Below are 22353 nucleotides of genomic sequence, written 5' to 3' on the forward strand. Positions count from 1 at the left end.
GTTTCTGACAGAAGCTCAAATTGATCAGAGTTGGGCAACAGTATAGCCACACCTCTTCTTTGTCCAGTTTTATATGATGAATAATAGGTGTGTCTAAAACCCATTTTCTTTTTTTTTCATGTTCCTGATTAGTTAAATGAGTTTATTACAAAAATAAAATTTGTGCCTTTTCCTTTTTAACTTTAGATATATTTTTTCGGTGCGAGTTCGACCTGAAACTACCCCTAGTGTGTGGATCTGTTATTTTGGAGTAATTTGGTCATTTCAAAATGTTTATTTTAATTTTATTTCACTTCTGGACGGCCCCGAAATGAAACCTATTCAGCTTTTGACCTCAGCGTGTGAGGGGGCGCAAGCGCACCATCTATATCTATTTCACTGCACAGCTCCTCACCCGAGCAAGAGTCACGTGTGCGGCCAGAGCCAATTGCTGCAAACACAGCAAAGTAGACATGGACTGTAAACACACGAGTGAGAGAGAAGAAGATAATTTAGACCGAGACACGGGAGCTCTTTGAATAGATCATTTGAAAGCGTCAGCCACTGGTGAGTCTTTTGTCGACAACTTTCCCAACCAGTTCATTACTCCATCTGGAAAACTACGGATTCTCTGTGGTGCCATGCATGGAAGCTAAACTCTGACCACTCGGTTTGAAGGTAAAAAATTATTTTTGTTTTTTAAAAAAAAAGACAACTGAATTGTACATAATACTTTAATTTACTTACTCACTCATGTAGTTTGGAGCTTTACATTTTGTTTTGCGCAGTTTTGTTGTTTTACTGATTGGCGCTACAATGTCTAAGGAGTTTTGGTTATCAGCGTCTCAAACATTTCCTGGTAACACACACACAAGGTATTTATTTATTTATAATAAAAATATACTAATTGTATAAAATAAAACAAAAAACTAAACAATATTTATACAAAAAGTACACAAATTGACTCCAGAATCACTCTATAATGGCAACCAAAAACACTTACACAAAAAATGTACAAAAAAGACAACTGAAAGATAGAAAAAACCCACAAAATGACTCCAAAAAACATCCATTACAGAAAAATACACCAAACAACAAAAACATAAAAATGACTCAATACACAAAACTAAATATTTATACAAAAAATGACAACATAATCACACTCTAATGGCAACAAAAACTATAATTGTACAAAAACACAACAGAAAGATACAAAAATACACATAATGCCTCCAAAAAACATACATTACAGAAAAATGCACCAAACAAAAAAAATATAAACAACAACAAACACATTTATCATGTTCATGTCTCATAGAATTAAACCACGGAAATCACACACACTATTTTACTTTGCATCCACAAATATGCACCTTTATAACACAGAGTACAGAGTATGTACACCTCTTTGTACATCTAACCTTCAAACACATTCTCATTTGGCCATAATTAACTACTTAAGCTCCCACATGAATGCATACTTCCGATGGGCACTCTACTAGTTAGATTAAATCATAATGGGCCAGATAAAATAAAACTAGTCGTTATACATTGTCCCACAGTAATGAGTGGCTAAGAACAGCCTTACTTTCAAGACATTAAAGAGGTTAGAAGAAAAATAAAATAAAAACAACCGGTAGTTAAAGCCCAAAATAAAAGTCAGCTTCAATAAGTTCATTCCGACCGTTGCCATCACGACGCACATAGTGCTACGCTCAGGAATGGTCACCCCAGAATATCCACTTTAATAGAAATGAGATAATGTTATTTGTTGGGCTCCTTTCAAAAAACCCAAGGACACCTTACAAGCAGAGTTAAAAATAGCAACAATAAAAACATAGAATTACAAAGCAGTAAATATAAAACATAAAAATTAGAGATTTAAAAAGGAGGTAGGTAACAGTTTTACAAAAAACTCATTTTAAAAAAGAAATTTTGCAGTGTGGTGGATGGAAATCAGAGTGAGTAAGCTTGTTTGAACATGTGGGTTTTGAGACGTGATTTGAAGATGGTCAGAGTATCACTGTTTCTGATGTCAGGTGGGAGGGAGTTCCAGAGGTGGGAGACAGAGCGGCTGAAGGCTCTGGACCCCATGGTGACCATGCGGACAGGAGGGATGAGAAGGCTGAGAGAGGAAGATGATCTGAGGGTCCGACTGGGTGTGTTTATGTGGAGGAGTTCAGTGAGATACGGAGGGGCGAGATTATGGAGGGCCTTGAAGGTTAGGAGGAGAGTTTTGTAAGCAATGCAGTGTGTAATTGGGAGCCAGTGGAGTTGTTAGAGAACAGGGGTGATGTGGTGGATGAAAGGTATTCTGGTGATGATCCGGGCTGCAGCATTCTGAACCAGTTGTAGTTTATGTAAGGATTTTTGGGGGAGACCTGACAGAAGGGAGTTACAGTAATCCAGACGGGAGGTGACCAGAGAGTGGACCAGGATGGCAGTGCTGGACGGGGTGAGGGAGGGACGGAAGCGGTTGATGTTTCAAAGATGGAAGTATGCAGACCGAGTGATGTCATTGACACCCAGACTCTTAACCTGAGGGGAAGGGGAAACGGAAGAGTTGTCAATGATGATGGTGAAGATTTTTGATTTTGTGAGAGTGGATTTGGAACCAATGAGGAGAACCTCAGTTTTGTCACTGTTAAGTTTGAGAAAGTTGAAAGAGAACCAGGTTTTGATTTCCTGTAGACAATCACAGCGGGAGGTTGGGTTTGGTGGAGAGGTAGAGCTGTGTGTCATCTGTGTGTCATCCGCATAACAATGAAAATGAATGTTGTGTTTCCGCAATATATGGCCGAGGGGAAGAAGATCGATGATATAGAGGATTGGACCAAGGACAGAGCCTTGAGGAATGTCGGAGGAGAGTGGAGAAGGCTGGGATGTGAATGTTTTTAACTGAATGAACTGGGTGCGGCCGGAGAGATATGAAGAAAACCAGTCCAGGGGTGAGCCTGATAAACCAATGAATGCCAGTCTATGGAGGAGGATGGAATAAGAGATGGTGTCAAAAGCTGCACTCAGGTCGAGGAGGATGAGGATGGAAAGGAGTCCAGAGTCTGCTGACATAAGGAGGTTGTTGGTAATTTTGAGTAGTGCAGTTTCAGTGCTGTGATGGGGCGGAAACCGGACTAGAACTGCTCATACAGGTTGTTATTGGAGAGGTAGGAGTGGACTTTTGAAAGGAATGGTAGATTAGAATGGGACAAGCGTTATTGAAGCTGCTGCAGTCTGAACCAGGTTTTTTGAGAATGAGAGTTATTGCAGCAGATTTGAGAGCTGAGGGGACAGAACCAGATTTAAGGGAGGAGTGGATGATAGAGGTAGCCAAAGGTGATAGGGAGGGGAGACAGGCTTTGATCAGGGGTGTCGGGAGGGGGTCAGGTTGACAGGTGGATGGTTTGGAATTTCTAATGAGTTCAGATATGTCAGCAGAGGAGGGAAGATGAAAACATGAGAGTGGCTGACACGAGGGAGCTGAGGGAACAGGAGCGAGTGGACTGCAGTGTGACAGGTCAGTTTCTGATTAATATGATCAATTTTTGCATTGAAAAAGATCATGAGTGAATTACAGTGGTCAATGCAGTAGAAGTGTGAGGGGAGAGAGTCTGGTGGACGGAGGGAGTTGTTAATTTAAGAAAACAGAGTCCGGGTGTTCCCATCACCAGCACTGATGAGAGTAGCATAGTACTGGTTCTTAGCTGTGTTGATAGAGTGCTTATGTAGAACAGTGTGGTGGTGGAAGCGGAGCTGGGGAGTGAACCAGGGAGCAGAGTGGGTGAATGATACAGTCTGGGTTTTAAGGGGGCCAGTGAGTTCAGCAGAGTATGGAGACTGTTGTTGTAGATGGAAACCAGTTCATCTGTGGTAGAGGGGATGCTGACGTTGGGGAGGGCTTCGATGCTCGTGTTGAGAGTTGTCATTTTAATGTTGTTGATGTTATGGAATGAAATGGTGCGTGATGTTTTAATTTTGGAGATGGACAGATTTAAATTAAAAGTTACAAACATATGGTCAGAAATGGGGAGTTCATTTGAGGAGCAGTTAAAAGGGGAGACACTGGAACAGCAGACCAGGTCAAAGATACAATTTGACCCTTTGAGTGGGTAGGGAAATTTATAAACTGCTGAAAACTAAAACTTTCCAAGCATGATGTGAAGTCAGTAGTGAGTAAGTGCTTCAGATTGTCCATATGGATATTAAAATCACCAAGCACAATGACATTGGACGAGAGGTGCAGAGGTGGGTGAGAAGTGAGGAGAATTCATTGATGAAATCCTTATTATTTTTGGGTGGACAGTGGCTATTTTGGTCGGTGTGGGTCCGGTTATTTGCAAAGACACTGATTCAAATGATGTGAAAGATGGAATGGAGAGAGGTGAGACCTTCCACTTCTCCCTGTAGATTATCGTGAGACCTCCCTCCGACCAGAGAGGCGAGGCTGACAGTGGTAAACAAACCCAGGTTGTGTAGCTTCATTAATCTGAGAAAAGTCATTCTGCTGCTGCCAGGTTTCCGTCAGACATAGTAAATCCAGTTTATGGTAAAGGAGGAGGTCACGGAGGAGAAGTCCTTTGCTCGTGAGCGAGCGGATGTTAAATAGTCCGAAGTGGACACTGCTGTGGTCGGGGGTAGTGCTAACGTTCGCCGACCTAGCTAGGTTGGCTAACACACCATAGTCCGTTTTCCTGTCATAGCTTCTCCGACGACGGCGAGATGTGGACCAGAAGGAGTTGATGGACAAGGAGTCATCGATGTGGAAGCACCGGCAAGACCCACGGTGAATGTATTTGCGAGGGGGTGGACGAACGATGCCCAGGAACAGGCGCAGCACCGGCGGTGGAGCAGATAAACGAAACCGCAGCTGGAGGAGTTCAGAAGCCGTGCACTGGAGCAGGGCTGCTGACGGACAGAGTATGCTGGACAGGGTGATCAAAGCGAGGACAAGCCACCCAGCCAGCCTGCCGATCCTCATGATAGCAACAGACTTTAACCAAAAACTTTACCGTTGAGTAGCGGCAGCAAGTCGCGCCAGGGTTCACTCGTCCGGTCAATCGGGACATAGCACAATTCGGATATTGTTGTGGAGGGACTATCCTCCGAGCTCTGTTATCTTTGATTTAATATTGAGCTGAGTCAGGCGCAGCTCATTTAGAGCCTCGTCAACCTCCGTGCAGAGTGATTCCACCTCTTCAATGCTTCCTTTGGCTTCGTCCAGTCGGCGTGACACGTCTCTATTTTCCCCGCGGCGTCCTCCATCCTCGAGTTAATGTCTGTTCTCATCTCTCCAAGCTGGTTTTTAACATCCTGTTGAAACTTAAACAGGAACTGTTTTCCAGTTCTGACATTGCTATGGTCATGGTCTCGTTTATGGTGTCTCGAATAAAAGGCCGTTTCTGTCCTTGTCCCCGTTAATGTTTACATCTTGAGCTCAATAAAACATTAAAACATACGTTTTTTCGCGGCATTAGTTTAAAGGAGACAAATCATGCATTTAAATCCTTCCTTTTTTACATATAAATCATACAGTTGTGGTCTATATAAAGCGGAACTGCAATGCTTGGGTCTGAATTCCTCATTATTATAGCTCCACAGGCCCCTTTTCTACCCCTTTTCTGATGTGCTTCTGAGAGCAACTCGTTTTGGTGCGGTCTCTTGAAATGCAAATGAGACACTTCATACCCCGCCCCCTCTCCAGGTTGCAGAGGTGACACTCGGTTCAACTCCACCCTGTTCAGCCATTTTTGTAGTTTGATAGAAGAGATACGATTATTTAGCGGTGCAGAAAATGTTTATTCACACGTTATTTACAAAATGTCAACAACGGAATACTTGTCCATCCAGCTTTACATGTTCGAGCCAGAGTCGGACCCAGCGGAGCGAGATGAAAATGAAGATGATGAACCTGCAGAACCCTAACAAGTGAGCTAACACAAGCACCAAGCTAACGCTAGCGCCAAGCTAACGTCACAAAATGCATTTTAATACAGTCTTTTTGGAGACAAAAACGGCAAAATGAAATGACTAATGAAAACTTTAGACTTAAATTAAATCACGTAGGCCATATCATCAAGGATCTAAAACGAGCACACAGCGCTAACAGACGGTGTAACTGCTAATGCTAACAAAACAATGACAGGGACGTCTTATCATCACACTTTTTAGCGTTAGTTACAGCTTACCGAAGTGCTTTGTTCGTTGTCTCCAAAGATAGAAGGAATTGACCCCTCAGTCAGACGAAGTCTTTCGGCAAATCCTTCTTTATACTGACGGAGGTTGCTGAAGCAGTCATCCTTGAAGTGCTTCGCGCACACAAAAATGACCTTACCCACAGATGTGGGTACATTTCCTTGAAAAATAAAACTCAACCAGGCACTTCGAAAAGGCCTTGATGCTGGGAGACGGTGTAATGAAGCGTGTGGGTTACGACATCCAACAACCGAACATTTGGACTTATCCTCTCGTAACTTCGGCAAACTTGAGCTTGGACTACAAAATAAAAGAGAGAAATAAAAATGGCGGATTGCTCGAAGTGTTGGGCCTGGAGTCGATGTCCTAATTTGGCAGTTCCGCTGCAAATACTGTGACGTTATTGTTCAAAAAACGTAATAGAGAATCGAAAAATCGAAACAGATTGAAAAATATGACCAAAACAGAATATAAAGATATCAACGGAGCACCTGAAGAGACTAATTTGAACTTTTCTGTACTTCTAAACACTCTAAATATTCAACAAAATACATTTAAGGGATTTAGCATGATATGTCCCCTCTAAGTAGACTGTATTTTTCTATTGCTGTGACTTAGATAAAGATCAATATACATTTTATAACCAATAGATGCAGAAATCCAACTAACCCCAAAGGGTTCAAATACTTTTTCTTGCATGTAGTTCATGTAGTGTCTAGTCGTGCATTGAATCAGTTGTTAATTGCAGCCCGATTCACCACATACTGCAGTTAAGTATCCTGAACACTTAGGGAAAAAGGTCTAGCCCTTTATTTAATAAGCAAACACATCCCTACTCACCAATCTCTTTGCCGAGTCCAGATCCCAGAATAGATCCAGCATTAGAGACCACGGCGCAGGTCTTGAAGTTGCTCTGGTTTTGCTTCCTGAAGAGTTGATCAATAGAAATTTTTGGCACGACTTTAGCCCAGCCGAGCAAGGAGAATGGTTCTTCTTGTCCATCTACCATCCTCAGCTCCACCTGGGTTTTCATCTGGCACAGCAGCTCCTTGGAACTCTGACCAGTCCTCAGTTTCCCCTGGAAGGATACCTTGTGTTTGTTGGACATCACGTAGTATTTCAAAGCATTCTTTAGTGATTTGTTAAGAATATTTGTTGATGCGTGACCTCTCCACAGCTGCTGCAGCACAGAGTTTGGTTTGGAAGAGTCTCCTTTTTGTTGCTTCATGTCTGGAGCACTGTGTGGGTCGGGGCTCACTTTGTGGCTGTTCTCCAGGGTTGGTGATTTGGAAAGAGGCAGTGATGTGTACCTGGGATCAGTTAGCTTTAAAGTCAAAGTCAGCTCGGGCCGTGTTTCCAGGACAGAGGAATGCAAGTGTGGTGCTTGTTTGGGGGTTGAGCGATGGTCAGGGTATTGGGAGAGTAAGGAGCCAGAAGATGTCATCTGTTCATCCACACGGGCATCCAGAAAGTAGGAGATGAGAGCAAGAAAAAGCAGAACCCAGACCAGGCTTCCCAGCAGCATCAGCCTCCCCGATGGTTTTAAACTGGACATTATCATCTCTCCAATCCACATTGGCAACAAAGCCCACCGACTGGAGATCAGGGCTGCAAAAGAGAGCTCACAGTCAGACATAGCAAAATGTTCCCCACTTCTGCACACTGTAACAACAGACAGACCTCTATAGCTCACCTGGACTGATAGTCCTATGTTTTTCTGCCCAGTTGGTGGCCAAAACCCTGCAGGACCCTGAGAAAAGAATCAAGAGTGGACATCAGAGTGATTACAGATTAGAGTTGTCACAATACCAAAATGAGAAACCACGATACTATACCAGACAAAGTATCACGGTTCGGGGTAATATCGCGATACTGAAGCCTTTTTTGATTATTGTTATTTTTATGAACTGCAATGTATTTGTACAAGTTAGAAATACTTGTACATCGTAAATAAAATAAATAAATAAAAGATTGCTTTGTGTCCGTGCGGAAAAAACAAAAAAAAGTGTTTCCTCCTTTAGCTCCTATAGCTTGGTGGCTGCACCTGCACAGTGGATCTTCAATTGCTTCACCGTCTCTGCCTCATTCAAAGCCAAAATAGTTCCAAATAGGACTTTTGGTTTTTAAGCAAAATTAGTCATGCCACTGATGACACCGACACGCCGCGGCAGACTCGCCTCTCTGGCGTGGTGCTTCTGACGTGTTGTCTCATGTTTGTGACTGTAAGCAGTGCACGCGTCCAGGCAAGACAGAACTTTATCTTGTTGTTTGATTTGAAACCAGTTTTTATCAAAGCGTAGCTGTCTTCAGTTCCTTCATGCCTAACAGCCAATCAGCTAACAGACGGGCGGACCCAGCGTGCAGAAACAGCCTATCATATCTCCAGACGTCACCAGTAACAGGCAAACAGCCAATCATACAGCAGCTGTGTAGTTCGGTTGCAGTGGTTGCCATGTTGGTATGTTTTCAAGTAAGTAGCATGCAGTGAGCTTAGACTGTGCAGTGAGAAGCCGGGAGAAGAGTAGAGCAGCCGCTATGTAGCGGAAACTGGCACCGGTAGTATCATAATCCATGGTAGTACCGTCGTAGGAACCATTACAATTTGGCACCGTGGGTATTATGCAACTATACAGATAAGCACATTTGCTTTAAAACACACACATTATGCATCATCTTTCCATGAATGCAACTCTATATTGGTCAATTTGTATTAATTGTCATTTGGCATAGAGTGACTAAATCTCTATATCAAGATTTCCGCTGATGTCATCGATTTTATCAGATCGGACAATATTTAGCATTTTATGCAATTAGTGTAGTTGACCAAAGTGCTGTACAAAGGGGCAATAAAAAACAAATATAAATACAATAGTCCAGTGGCATCCCAGATTACAATTGCAACATTAAAAGTTACTGGCTTCAACACTGGTTAAACGCCAAAGAGAACATGAGTGTCTTAAGGTGTGATTAAAAACAGGAAGGGAGTCAGATTGTCGAATGTACAGAGGCAGCTCATTCCACAGTTTGGGACCAACTACAGAAAACGCTCGGTCTACTCTAAGTTTGTGTCTGGGGGACCATAAGCAACACTTGATCAGCTGACCTGAGTGAACGTGCTGGGGAGTAAGATACAAGCAGGTCATACGGATTACACGGGGCAAGGCCATTGAGGCAATTAAAGACAATTAACAGAATTTTAAAATCAATTTTGTATTGGACTGGGAGCCAGTGAAGGGAGAACAGGTGAATCTTGATCATGTTTTCGTGAACAAGTTAAAAGACGCGCTGTAGCAAGGAGTGATTGATGCCAGTGTACAGGGCGTTACAATAATCCAACCGTGTTGTGACAAAAGCTTGGAACAGGATTTCAAAATAATGCTCTGAAAGTGAGGACTTTATCTTTGCTAGTTGCCTCAGATGGAAAAAAACTCGCCTTCACCACAGCACTAATTTGTTTGTCAAAATGTGAAACGGTGGGCTTGACAAACTGTGACAACGATTCTAAGTTTACCGAGGTTGCACTACCAGAATTTCTCGGCCCAACTAGGAGCACTTCAGTCTTTCTATCATTGAAGTGCAAAAAGTTAGCAGACATCCAGGATTTGATTTCATCAATGCACTCCAAACGTTGAGTGGTACTGGATGCATTCTCATGCTTAAGGGGCACATAGATTTGGCTGTCATCAGCATACAAGTGAAATGACACCCCAGATCTACGGAGAACAGATCCTAGCAGTAGCAGATACAATGAAAACAGGAGTGGCCTGAGGATGGACCCTTGCGGTACTCCATACAACAGGGGGACTGTGGAGGAAACACAGTCCCCAACTTTGACGCAAAAATTCCTCTCTGTGAGGTAAGATCAGAACCATTTAAGAGCACATCCCCAAATGTCAACCAAATTTTCAAGATGACACAGGAGGATTTCATGATCCACTGTATCGAACACAGTGGTCAGGCCCAACAGCACCAAAGCCACAGTGTGGCCAGAATCATTAAACATCAAAATATCATTAAAAACCCTTAATAAAGCTGACTCAGTACAGTGGAGGTTCTAAAAATCTCCTCCAAAAACTTCTTTATCTGATTGAAAACATTTTTTTACAAAAATGGGAGATTGGAAATGGGGCAAAAATTTGAAGGCTCGTTAGAATTAAGGCCAGCCTTTTTAGTTAATGGCTGAACAGCAGCATGTTTGAAACTTGCAGGCACCGCCCCATTCACCAAGCATCCGTTAAAACAATGCAAAATACAGGGTGCTATTGTGGAACTTTAAACTCACATTTCGGTGATTGGTCCAAGAATCCTGATTGTCTAAAGCCCATTCTGTATTTACCTGAAAGCCATTATTTGAATACACATATCTGTTCCCTTTGACTTTCTTTTTTTCGTTCAGCCATTGACTTTCATTAGTGTTCTTTCCCATCACTACAATGGTTGTAAAACTTTAAAGAACCAGAACACAACACATGTAATTGAAGATTACACCAATAATAATTCTGTATAGTGCAGTCAAAAGAAAAGCAATGCCGTGATCATCAGCATACAGTATCTTATTTACTCTGCTCCTTTGAGGATGGCCAGCTTTTTTTCAGTAAACAATGAAGGTGAGTAAATAAAGAATTAAATATGCTCCCATCAGAGGCCAGCATGCCTCCTCATCACTACAGGTAATAATGAGTTGTAGTCTAAAGTGGAAACTTGTCACTCTTGAGAGAGGACGGGGATCAAAGCTCATCCTTGTTACAGCTTCCTGTCTGCGTTTCCTGCAGAGTGCAGTTGAAGGGATCTTAGTTGCCCAACACCCCCTTTACACATTCAGGGTTCCTGCCAGGGTCACACATAAGGCCACTGACCCGAATCAAGCAGAGAAAAAACAGCAGACGGATAGTGGGTCAGGGAAAGCAGAGACTGTGATGGAGAACTAAAACACTGGGTTGTCTGATGCATGTACACATATCTGCACAACTTGCAGCATGCTTTAGTCTTTTGACCCAAAGCCATATCCAGGTATAAAATTCATCATTCAGTCATCTGCAGTGTAGTAGTCTTAACGTGTCTGCCACACTGAGGTCAAATGGTACGGAAAATTTAACACTTGGAAATAACAACAAAAGGTCTGAAAAACACAAACACAAAACATACACACAAGCAGTGAAGGCCACAGCTGCTCAGTGCCAATATTATCAACAAGCAAATGTCCCCTTTATGCATCAATGACCCCTAAAACCCTAAAGTGCGTAGTATGTACATGCATGTGTGCCTCTAGGCTTCGTCTCGACAGCATGCGGGTGGCATTGGCAGCTTTCCTTGCCTGGAGACAATCAGGATATGTCGAAGCGCAACAGCATGAGTGTGTGACACAGATGGAAAGGCGGAGGAGGAAGACCGAGCAGCGTCTTGTGAGGGTGACACAAAGAAACAAAAAAATGCAAAACAGGAAAAGAAAAACAGATGGCTTAATGAGCCAAGTAGAAAATGGAGTACTGAAAGCGTGGAACAAATGTGTTGGAGATGGATTTAGGTGTTTGAGACCAAATGCAGAAGAACCTCAAAAACTACATGAAAAAAAACCAAACCAGAAATCCATTTTCATCCTAGCCCCATGATCCCATGTTGGTGCTGGCATGTTTAATCAATAAATATGTACAATAATGCAAAAACAAGGACACACCTAATTACATCAACTCTCTGTGAAGATCTGGTTAATCATCAGAAGTGGCCAAAGGCAATATCTGATGGTGCACTCTAAGGATGCCAATTTCCCTTATTTTGGGGGATCGGCCGATCGTTTCATATGAAACCAATCTTTTCCGCCAATCTTTTCTACCTCCGCAAAAGTCTTAAAATCCGTCATAAAGTCAGCCTGTGAGATGACGTGTGCGTGCTGCGCATGCCTCTGCTGCAAAGGATAACAACAACAACAGTCACGGAGGCATGGTTAGCCTAGCATGTCCACAGTTCGGCAGTAGTACACAAAAAAAGAAGGAATTTGTAATTCCTGTAACGCGGAAATAAGTCCAGGTGCAGCTGCAAACAAAACGCTGCCTCATTCACTATGAAACGCCGCCACACCGCTGAGTGTGGAGCATTTGAAGCTAGAAATCAATGTAAAGCTAACGGAGCAAACAGCCAGTGGAGTGCTGTTAGAGCTTATGATCAGTGAAAAGAGCAAAGCGATTATGAAGAAGATGATGAAATTCATGGCTTTGTGCATTAATAAAAAGCTTCCACTAATGAACAAGTGACTGTAATGAGTGAGAGAACAACTAAACTGTGCCATGTTCATTCGTTGACTTGTTACACATGATGTACTTTTTTTATTTTTTAGAATGTTTGACTTTGAGGAGCTTTTATCTTGTTATCTTGTTTTTTTTACTCACTTTTATATTTTTTTGCTTGGTGTAGTTTTCTGTAATGTATGTTTTTGGAGTCTGTTGTGTTTTTGTGCATTTTTTGTATAAATAAAGTTTTTTGATGCCATTGTAGTGTGATTCTGTTGTCATTTTGTGTATTTTTGTGCATTTCTGTTGTCATTTTATTTTATGCATTTTTTTGTATAAATATTTAGTTTTGTGTATTTTGAGTCATTTTCATATTTTCGTTGTATTTTTCTGTAATTTATGTTTTTTTGAGTCATGTTTATTTTTTTATCTTTCAGTTGTCTTTTTGTGCATTTTTGTATAATTGTTTTTGGTCGCTAGTAAAGCGCCCGTTGAAAGTATGTATTCATATAGTGGGAGGAGCTTAATTAGAGTTGTCAATTATGGCCAAATGAGTATGTGTTTGAAGGATGGATGTAAAAAGAGGTGTACGTACTCTGTGTTATAAAGGTGCATATTTGTGGGTGCAAAGTAAAATAGTGTGTGTGATTTCCCTGGTGATCATGAACATGATAAATGTGCTTGTTTTTTTTTTTTTTTTAACTCACTTTAAAAAATTTTGTTTGGTGTATTTTTCTGTAATGTTTGTTTTTTGGAGTCATTATGTGTATTTTTGTATCTTTGTGTTGTGTTTTTGTATAATTATAGATTTTTGTTGCCATTGTATTGTGATTCTGAGCTTCATGAACATGAATTAATTAACATGAGCTGTGACTAAAATTGCTTGACAAAGACTGATGCAAGCAGTCTTTCTGGCTATGATATCTGCCTATTGTTCTCTGTGCAATAGAGACACAATAATAACATATATACATGTAATAGTTTGTCAGGAGATGCAATGAGTAATGAGTAGGGATGTAACGATTAATCGTAAGGCAGTTAAAAATCGATTCATAGGTATCAAGGTTCATATCGATTTTCTGAAAATTGAATCACAGTACTTTTTTTAAACAGCAGCTGGCGCTATCTATTATCCTTCTCTTGTCTAAATGCTGTGGCGGCGGGCAGAATCTGCTACTACTTTTTTTCTGACTGCTTTCTACTCTTAAACATGTTCATAAATGATTCCTTACCCCTTTAGCACCGAAAGAATATCTGTAATATTACGTGAATATCTGTAAAAGTCACGTTTTTTTATTAGCTCTGTCTGCTAGCATAGCATCTCTTCTTCACTGCACAGAATAGCTGCATCCCAACTGACCACTGGGTTACCAGCTCCCTCTGCTGGTCCAAACAAATATCTGACGTAAATACAGTGCAGACTGTTTTTTTTTTTTAAAGTCCAATTGTTAAGGCACGAAATACATTTTCAGTTGCACTGTTTTGCATTGTTTACTATAGAACCAGAATTTAAATTAATGGGCTTCATTTTCATTTGTATTATTTCTTTATTTATTTCATTCAAGATTTATTTTTAGTTAAATTGCATTGTTTTGAAGTTTATCAAGGGATTCTTTTGACAATGAAAAATAAAAAGAAAATAATACAGTTTTTTTCCCAAAAAAATAAAGAAATATTTTTCAATCTAAAATAAATTGTGAGAAAATCGTATCGTGAACCCAGTATCGTGAATGGAATCGAATCGGGAGGTGGGTGAATCGTTACATCTCTAGTAATGAGTCTGATTTATTTTCAATGTAACTGTGGCAACGCTGCAAAAGGTGTATTTCAAACACACCTCGACATCCTCATAATTTATGAGAATGGGCGCTCAGTCAGCCCTGCAGGGCTATATAAAAGTAATAATTTTATTTTATTTTTTTCTCGTGCCGCCCCCTAAAGGATGCCGCCCTTTTATGTTGCCCATATCAAAAACCGCCTCTGCACTGGCTGACAGTCATATAGGCTGCTACCTATGAATAGCTTCAAGAAGGTGTTGATGATAGTTTTTTTAAACGAGGTGGAATCTCTTTTTTAACAGCTTAGCAAAGTGTGTTTTATAAGTTTTTTTTTTCCTGTTCAGGAGTCTACAATGACAAACTGGAAATTATCTGGCCTATACTCAGTTTAATTTCTGAATCAATAAATGTCGTTCTGATTTTGTGGAGCTTGTCTTTGTGTACATTAATAGTAAAGTGTAAATAGAAGCTTTTAATGTGTGAGACAGTTTAGGACAGAGTATTTGTGTGTTTGTTTAAACTTTGTGTGTGTGTGTCTGTGTCCATCTGAGCATATTTATCTCCATCACTTTAAGTTTTCCTTTTGATGAACATGACATTATCTAACTCTTCTTTTATTTCTTCTTCTTTAAGTCTATGCAGGGTGGACACGCCCCTCCCTGGACATTAAAACCATGAGCTGATCCTAGTTTCCATCATCAGGTCTAGACCCATCACTTCCACAGACAACAGACAGAATAAAGCTCAGAGTCAACATGGGATGCACTTATTTATTGAAATGTATATTAAATGATTATTTAATTTTCTGTAATTTTATTTTTTAGATGTTTTTAATTGTTTCAATAATTTAGAGACTTAAGGAACAGATTGTTATAATGCATAATAAAGGTGATTTACTTGAGTCATCACTAATTTCAGATTGTTTTTAAGTCTTTGTATAAAAATACTTTAACAGGACAACAATGATGTGCAGAGCTGCAGTAATGTTGGCTTCATACAATAATAATAATAATAATAATAATAATAATAACAACAACCACTGATGGTGACATTGAGATCTCAATGTCACCATCAGTGAACTTTTTTTTTTTTTTTTGTAAATTATTCACTGAAAGCTTAGATATTGTGTGACAAAGATATCAAAGTTTGTTGTTTTGAGAAGCGTCATATTTATGATTAAAAGTTATGATTGTATTATATTCTAAAGTTTAGAATTATCTGGCTCGTCTTCCTTTCTTTCTGTTCACAGCATAACTTTATATTTAGTTCTACAAAATGTGTTTACAGCTAATTTTACTGATTATTGTTACACATCATCCTGTATGTGCATTATATACAGTATAAATGTGTAGATTTAACCAACTGTTGGAGAAACTATTTCATTAAATACAAAGCAAACGACATGCAAACAGAAAAACAAAGGTAGAGATAGTTTATTTAAATTATGAAATTAGTGAGTTGTTAAAGTGCTGAGGTGCAGCGGAGGGTCTTCTTCTACAGAGACGTGATGATGAGGGGTCCGAGTAAAACCCAAAATTCCATGGTAATTTTGAGGGTATAAACATGCATATAAACACATTACTGGTATATTAACCCATATAAACCAAAAAATATAGAAATGGGACATTTTACGGCTGCAAATGTGTAACATATTACTGGTATTTTGAGAACAGGACACATGTAGATTTCTGAGCAATTCATTATAGTTGTGCAGGACTAACAGGAACTCCACATACTGAAAATTGGTATTGCCACATGTGCACTAACACGACACGACCTAAGAAGAGAACTAAAATAAAGAAATAATTGCAACAATTTGCAGTCTTGTTCCAGGTTCTGCTGTCATAATATTCCCATCCTTGTACTTCCAATGTTTAAATGTTTTGTTTTTAAGGTTCATGTTACATTTTGCAAAAGGTTGCACTTTATTTCTGGCTTATTGATTTTTGTTTGGAAAATTATCACCCTTTCTTTCAGACATTTCATTTATTTGGGCTTGTATTTGTGATGTTCTGATTTTTGGATACGTTTAAATGAATAAATTAATACACTACACTTTGCTCCCCAAGACACTGTGTTTGTTTTCATTCTACAGAGTTTGTGAGTATGTGTCCCAGAACACTGAAACACCATATATATATATTTATATTATTAATACATTAGCAGCAGTACAATGTCCAATTTCCATTTTTTTCTGGGTTATATAATAGCCAACCACACGTGTCCTGTCCACAAAATACCAGTAATGTGTTACACATTTGCAGCAGTAAAATGTCCCATTTCCATATTTTCTGGTTTATATGGGTTAATATACCAGTAATATGTATTTATATGTATATTTATACCCTCGGAAATACCCGGACCTGATGATGAGCTGCTACACCGCTGTCGGCTGATCAAAGAGAAGTCCTGATGGTCATGTTGTCCTCTTCCTCCATGAGTTCTCTGTGATGATGTTCATATATATCAGGTGACGCCAACTCTGAACTTTTCATCGGCTAACGAGCACTTCTGACACCGCTATCAATGCGGAATGCGGATGTTTATGTGCCGTAAAGCGTCGCGCGGTACCAACGTCATCACATTTTGCGCGCGGGTCGAGTTGTGGGTGCGCATGCGCGGCCAACCGTGCCAGTCTGGCACGCTGTTTGGACCACCTCTTCTAGCAGGACCATCGGGCCGTTAACCCCCCCTGCGGTGCAGTTCACACCTACGCAGGCCAGACTATGGCCCCCCATGGTTTCACACATGAACAGAGCTGGTTAGGAACGGCCCTGGTTGCCAGTGTGAGTACACCCTAAGCCACATTCATTACATCAAGAGATAAAAAGAATAATAGGAAAGCAGCACAGTTTCACCAATAATCCAGAATAGCATCAAACCAACATCTTTACACCCACTATTGTTCACATCATTTAATATAACTAAGAAGTCAGTGATGTTGCATTGCTCACACGGAAACGTCAAGAATGCTGTGGAACGTTGGAGCAGAATCTGTTCAAGCTAAACAGAATCAGATAAGGGACTGAGTTCAATCACTTAACGCTGGTATTCCGATGTAACCAAAATTTCATCTATTTATGATAGACAAATGATCAAAACCTCCGAGCTAATCTTGGAACGACAAGCATCTGTGCTTTAAGTAGCAGCAGTGAACATATCTCATTATGGAGTTACTTGGAGAGCCAAGTATTTTCTGAGGTGGTACGTGAAAAAAAAAATTGGAAAACCACTGTGTTATTTGGCACCAAGAGACATAACAATGGTTGTTATTTGAATTAGTTAACTATTTCATCAATTTTGTATGTAATGACTCAAGCAATGACATTAAAAATATTAGTTTTATTGGGAATGACTATTCAGCATCCATAAGTATTGTTCATTTTGACTGCCATGACATAAGCAAATGATGTTATAAAACAGCAGAGAATTGTATGAAAGCAACTGATACATGTCCAAAAGCATTTGCAATTTGTTCAGAGGAAGGAGAAATTGTAACTATGATGTGCACAAATGACTAAATATTGTGGAGGTTGAACACATTTTCATTCTGACCTGAGAAAAGCACCAAAGTGACTGAGAAAATCTATAAGTAGCAGCAGTGAACATCTCTCATTATGGTGTTACTTGGAGAGCCAAGTATTTTCTGAGGTGGTACTTGTTGAAAAAAGTTTGAACAGGTTAGTTATTTGGCACCTAGAGACTTAACAATGGTTTTTAGTGCAATTATCACAATTGTACGTATTGTCCAAAAACATTTTAGGATGTATTATGAGCAAAACATATTTCCTCTACTTTTTTTTTTAAAAAAAAAGATTGACTTACCTTTTTTGATGTTTAAGGGAAATAGGAAAAAAGGAGAGGGAGGTGGGACATATAAAATGCACTCTGCTAAACTGTTAAAAAGAAGGGTTTCCACCTCATGTAAAGCATCACACCTGCCTCAGAGCATACTGTATAGGAACACTGACATGTGAGTAAGCTTGGCTATTACATTTCAAGTTTGTCATAGTTGACTCCTCCTGTCTACCTTCTTTACAAACATCAGATAAGCCCTGGGGGTTTCTTGCACTTTATAGTTTTTCTGTAAACATTTGCACAGCAGTTCTCAAAACAATGAGTGCAAACTGTAAAACCTAGTGGGTAACCTGCAAAAGCACGTCACTTGCTTATGTCATGTCAACATTATTCTGCTTGGTTATGATAGTTAATTAAAACAAATAAAGAAAACAAAAAGTAAAAAAAAAATTCTCTGTTAACTGAAATAAAAAGAAAAACAAAAAAAAATAATTTCTTCACTGAAACATTTTGTGTGTTTACAAAACTAACTGTTACAAAGTTAAATTATAGCGATAACGTCCTTTGCGTTCTTTTTTTTTAATGCACAGTATTTTATTCATAAGCTTGATATAGTTATCCATCTTTATCGGCTCTGTTGTTTTACAGAGGCTGTACCTAATTTCATGGTCTGCGACGTCACGTGTTGACATTCTGTACGCACCAGCTCGCATAAATACGACATAAGTTGCGGAAAGTGGCAGAATCCTGTTTAGGATTTCTTTGAATAAGGGAGATTGGATATTAAGCTATAATTGGACAAGTCACTTGGATTGAGGGTAGGTTTTTTAAGGAGAAGTTTGATTACAGCGGTTTAATATCATAGGGAAGAGAGATAGGAACTAATCATTGGTAAATAAAGCCCAGTAAAACTCCGGAAAACAATCACCAGGAATAAACAGTTGCTCCCTGGTAAAGATAGTAGCTCTAGCAACTAGTAAAATTATAAACTTGATGATATTATAACCTGTGAATGCAGTACGGGGACAAATTTACTCCGCCTCCGGGTCCTAGTGCCAGCCGTCAGGGGAAGCCTGTTCCGTTTACCAAAGTCTGTGTGTGTTTAATAAGTCTGTGTGTCCGTGTGAAAGTCAGCATGTTTGTGCTTCCATCCATCCACTCTTTTCATTATATCCATATATTCTGAAGCTCTTGTAAATTAATAGTCTCTGCTCTAGTCTTGAAGGCCATTTTGGATTATGTCGTCATCGCGGTAAATCGCTCATGCGCAGAACAACCCCAATTAACGTAGAGCGGAATTAAGCAAGTTAAGTGTTTACAAGAAAGAGGAATTATCTCATTTGGAATTAAGTGTTTACAGAGTCAATTTAAAGAGGAATTAACTTTTATTCTGATTTTAAGAGGAATTAAAGCTCCCATGTAAACGTAGCCAATGAGTCCATGCATATTTCTACCTACTGCCTATTTAAAAAGATTGTGTGATACATTTTGTACTATACATTTTGTACTGCTGTTACGGGTACAAACAGCAATACAGTTCCGCTGATGGTGACATCAAATGACTCCAGGCTAAATTTGAGGTTTGACGCATTGAAAAATGGCTTCCGTACATAAATGCCGATTTATGTTTTATATTTTGGAATTATTCTGCTTGTCAAATCCCTGAAAACATTGAAAAAGGAGTCTGCACTGAAACTCTGTACACTGTTAGAGGAATTTATGTTAGTTTAATTTAACTTATGTCCTGACCCTGGTACACTATTGTTGATACGTTATTGGTGTTATGGGAAAATATCTGATACTAATTTATTTTATTATTATTAGTATTTTTTATTTTATCTTATTTTATTCTCTACCTCATTTTAATAATATATGTTCAACCTGTGAAGAGGGCATGCTTAAGTTGTTTACAAATATGTGCCTAATTTGTTTGTGTATAATGTTCATTAATAAAAATTCAATATATATATTGAAAAAAAAAATACTTCCACTGTTAGGTCAGGGGCACTTCCGTCCAGCCAGAGGCTGCGTCCGAATAGCCCCTCCTATCTCCTTTACTATCCACTGTTTCTTCACCCCCGGAGGTGTTTAAAAAGGGTCCAAGTTCTCTTTAAGCTCAGGAAAATAGCCTCAATGCTTCCTTTATAACCTCCTTTAGCCTAGGAAACACTGATGCATCCTTTACCAAAGGAGACGAGATAATACTGACCCACAATTCATTGCGGCGACAACATTGGGCGCTCACGGAAACTCACGATGACCGTACAAAAGCAATAACATGCCTTGAACAACTTCATATAAATAATCTAAAACCCATATTTTATGTGTAAGACTTATCAGATTATAACTGACATAAAACAGACACTGTGTGGTTCAAGAAAAAGGAATCAGAGACATTTTTAGCCACATGTTTTATTCAACATATTCATACTGTATTTGTGAGTAGAAGGTGAGTGTGAGCAACCGTTCTCAATGTGACGTTTTTTTTTGTTTCACTTTTGTTCCTCGTTGCCTGGTAGCGTCTTTTCCTTTGATTTACATTCAAACCATGTGGGTTTTTTTAGATTATATCAGCGGAAAGTCTTATAAATGTGCTTTTAGTTCATTTTTGGAATTTTTTTGTTTTTTCACCACGACAGACGTCACTAACCTTATTATCACCTAGTGGAAGTGCATCTGATTGTCAAAACAAACATGATGGCTGTTTCCTAACTCCTCTCCTAACACCTTTCCTTAACCCCGTAACGTCATCCACGAGGTAATGGAAAAGTGGATAGGAAAGGAGATAGGAAGGACTATTTGGACGCAGCCAGAGGCTTGTGTCCCATCAGGGGCTTCTGCTCCAGAACTGCAGCTGGATACTATTGGTGTAAGCAGACTAAGCGGCTGCTTAAGGTCCCCTGGCCACTAGAGGGCCCCAACCTGACAACTCCACTTGCATGTAAAACTGGAATCGCCTAAAACTCTTAAACATGTTCATAAATGATTTCTTACCCCCTTTAGCACCAAAAGAATATCTGTAATATTACGTGAATATCTGTAAAAGTCACGTTTTTCTATTAACTGTCTGCTAGCGTTGCATCTCTTCTTCACCACTAGATTAGCTGCATGCCATTCTGATCACTGGGTTACCAGCGCCCTCTGCTGGTCAAAACAAATATTTTCCCTAAAAACAGTACACTGACTAAAATGGAAAATCTATTATGAAAATAGCTTTCACATTTTTCATGTTGTTGGCTTGTCAATCACTAAAGCTTCTGCGTTTCCTGGTTTTACCCCTTTGCCATGTTTGTATTTTTTATTTATTCATGTTTATTTATTTTACTTTTAAATGTGACCAGCAATGGCTTGTTTTAAGATTCCCTAGGATTTAACTTGAGTGAAAACAATTGATATAATTTATTTTAATTGTATTTGTTTTGTGTTTGTTAGAACCGTATTTCAAGATTGTGCCTTTTTGTAAGACTCTACATTTAAGTATCGTTAACATATGGCTTATAATAACTCATAATAGTTATAATTTCAAAATTCCTGTCAACTTTAAAACATCTTTTTTGTTACAAAAACACGGTGGGCCGCCAGTAGGCTTCTCTACCACCAATGGTGTTTGACTGTTTGCACAAAACAGACATTGTGTTTGTTAAGTGACTCAGGTGTGTTTGGTCTGCAGTGAGATTGTAATATTTCAGTTAACTTAAATACTTACATTTGGAGTATTTACCTGTGTTCTCTGTTTGCATTACTTGAATTTAAAAGCACTTTACTATTTTACTTGACTTTTGACACGTAATGATTGCCTGTTACAAAAAATAAAAGCAGGAACTGCAGAATTTCTTTGTCTTTTCAGTATAAATTGAGGTTTGGAACCACCTAGTGTAAGTTTCAATCAATTCAATTCAACTTTATTTATATAGCGCAAAATACAACAAAGTCATCTCAAAGCGCTGAACAAAATATAAAGTTCATAGTAAAAAAGAAGAAAGAACCCAACAAGATCCACATGAACAAGCATTTAGCGACAGTGGGAAGAAAAAACTCCCTTTTTTTATAGGAAGAAATCTCCAGTGGAACCAGGTTCAGAGGTGGCAGCCATCCACTTCAACTGGTTGGGTTAGTGAACAGAGGGACAAACAGAATAAGATAGAAGGATAGTCCATCCAAGTGTCCCAGACTAGTTGAGCCACGAACCATTGATCAGCGAATCCAAGTGTCCCAGATTAGTTGTGCCGTGAGTCATCGATCAGGAACCGCTATCTCCAGCATCAAGACACCTGAAAAAGAAAAGAGAGCAGAGGGCGAGCAGAAGGCACAGACTGCAGGGAATATATATATATATATATATATATATATATATATATATATATATATGGGATGGATATCAGTGT

The 22353-nt window shown here is 39.4% G+C and overlaps 1 protein-coding gene across 1 annotated transcript in view; it reads right to left on the reverse strand.

Moving 5' to 3' along the window:
• The window catches only part of LOC114455163 (beta-galactoside alpha-2,6-sialyltransferase 2-like), a 50335-nt gene extending 41000 nt beyond the window's left edge, over window positions 1–9335 (reverse strand). Inside the window, exons 1-3 of the mRNA XM_028436216.1 lie at window positions 9272–9335; window positions 7862–7918; window positions 7009–7776 (exon numbers count right to left, since the gene is read on the reverse strand). Coding sequence (XP_028292017.1) covers window positions 7009–7776; window positions 7862–7918; window positions 9272–9335 — 889 coding nt within the window. The remainder of the gene's footprint in view (window positions 1–7008; window positions 7777–7861; window positions 7919–9271) is intronic.
• Between the last annotated feature and the right edge of the window lie 13018 nt (window positions 9336–22353).

Source organism: Gouania willdenowi, chromosome 21, assembly GCF_900634775.1.
Source record: "Gouania willdenowi chromosome 21, fGouWil2.1, whole genome shotgun sequence".
NCBI classification, from domain to species: domain Eukaryota; kingdom Metazoa; phylum Chordata; class Actinopteri; order Blenniiformes; family Gobiesocidae; genus Gouania; species Gouania willdenowi.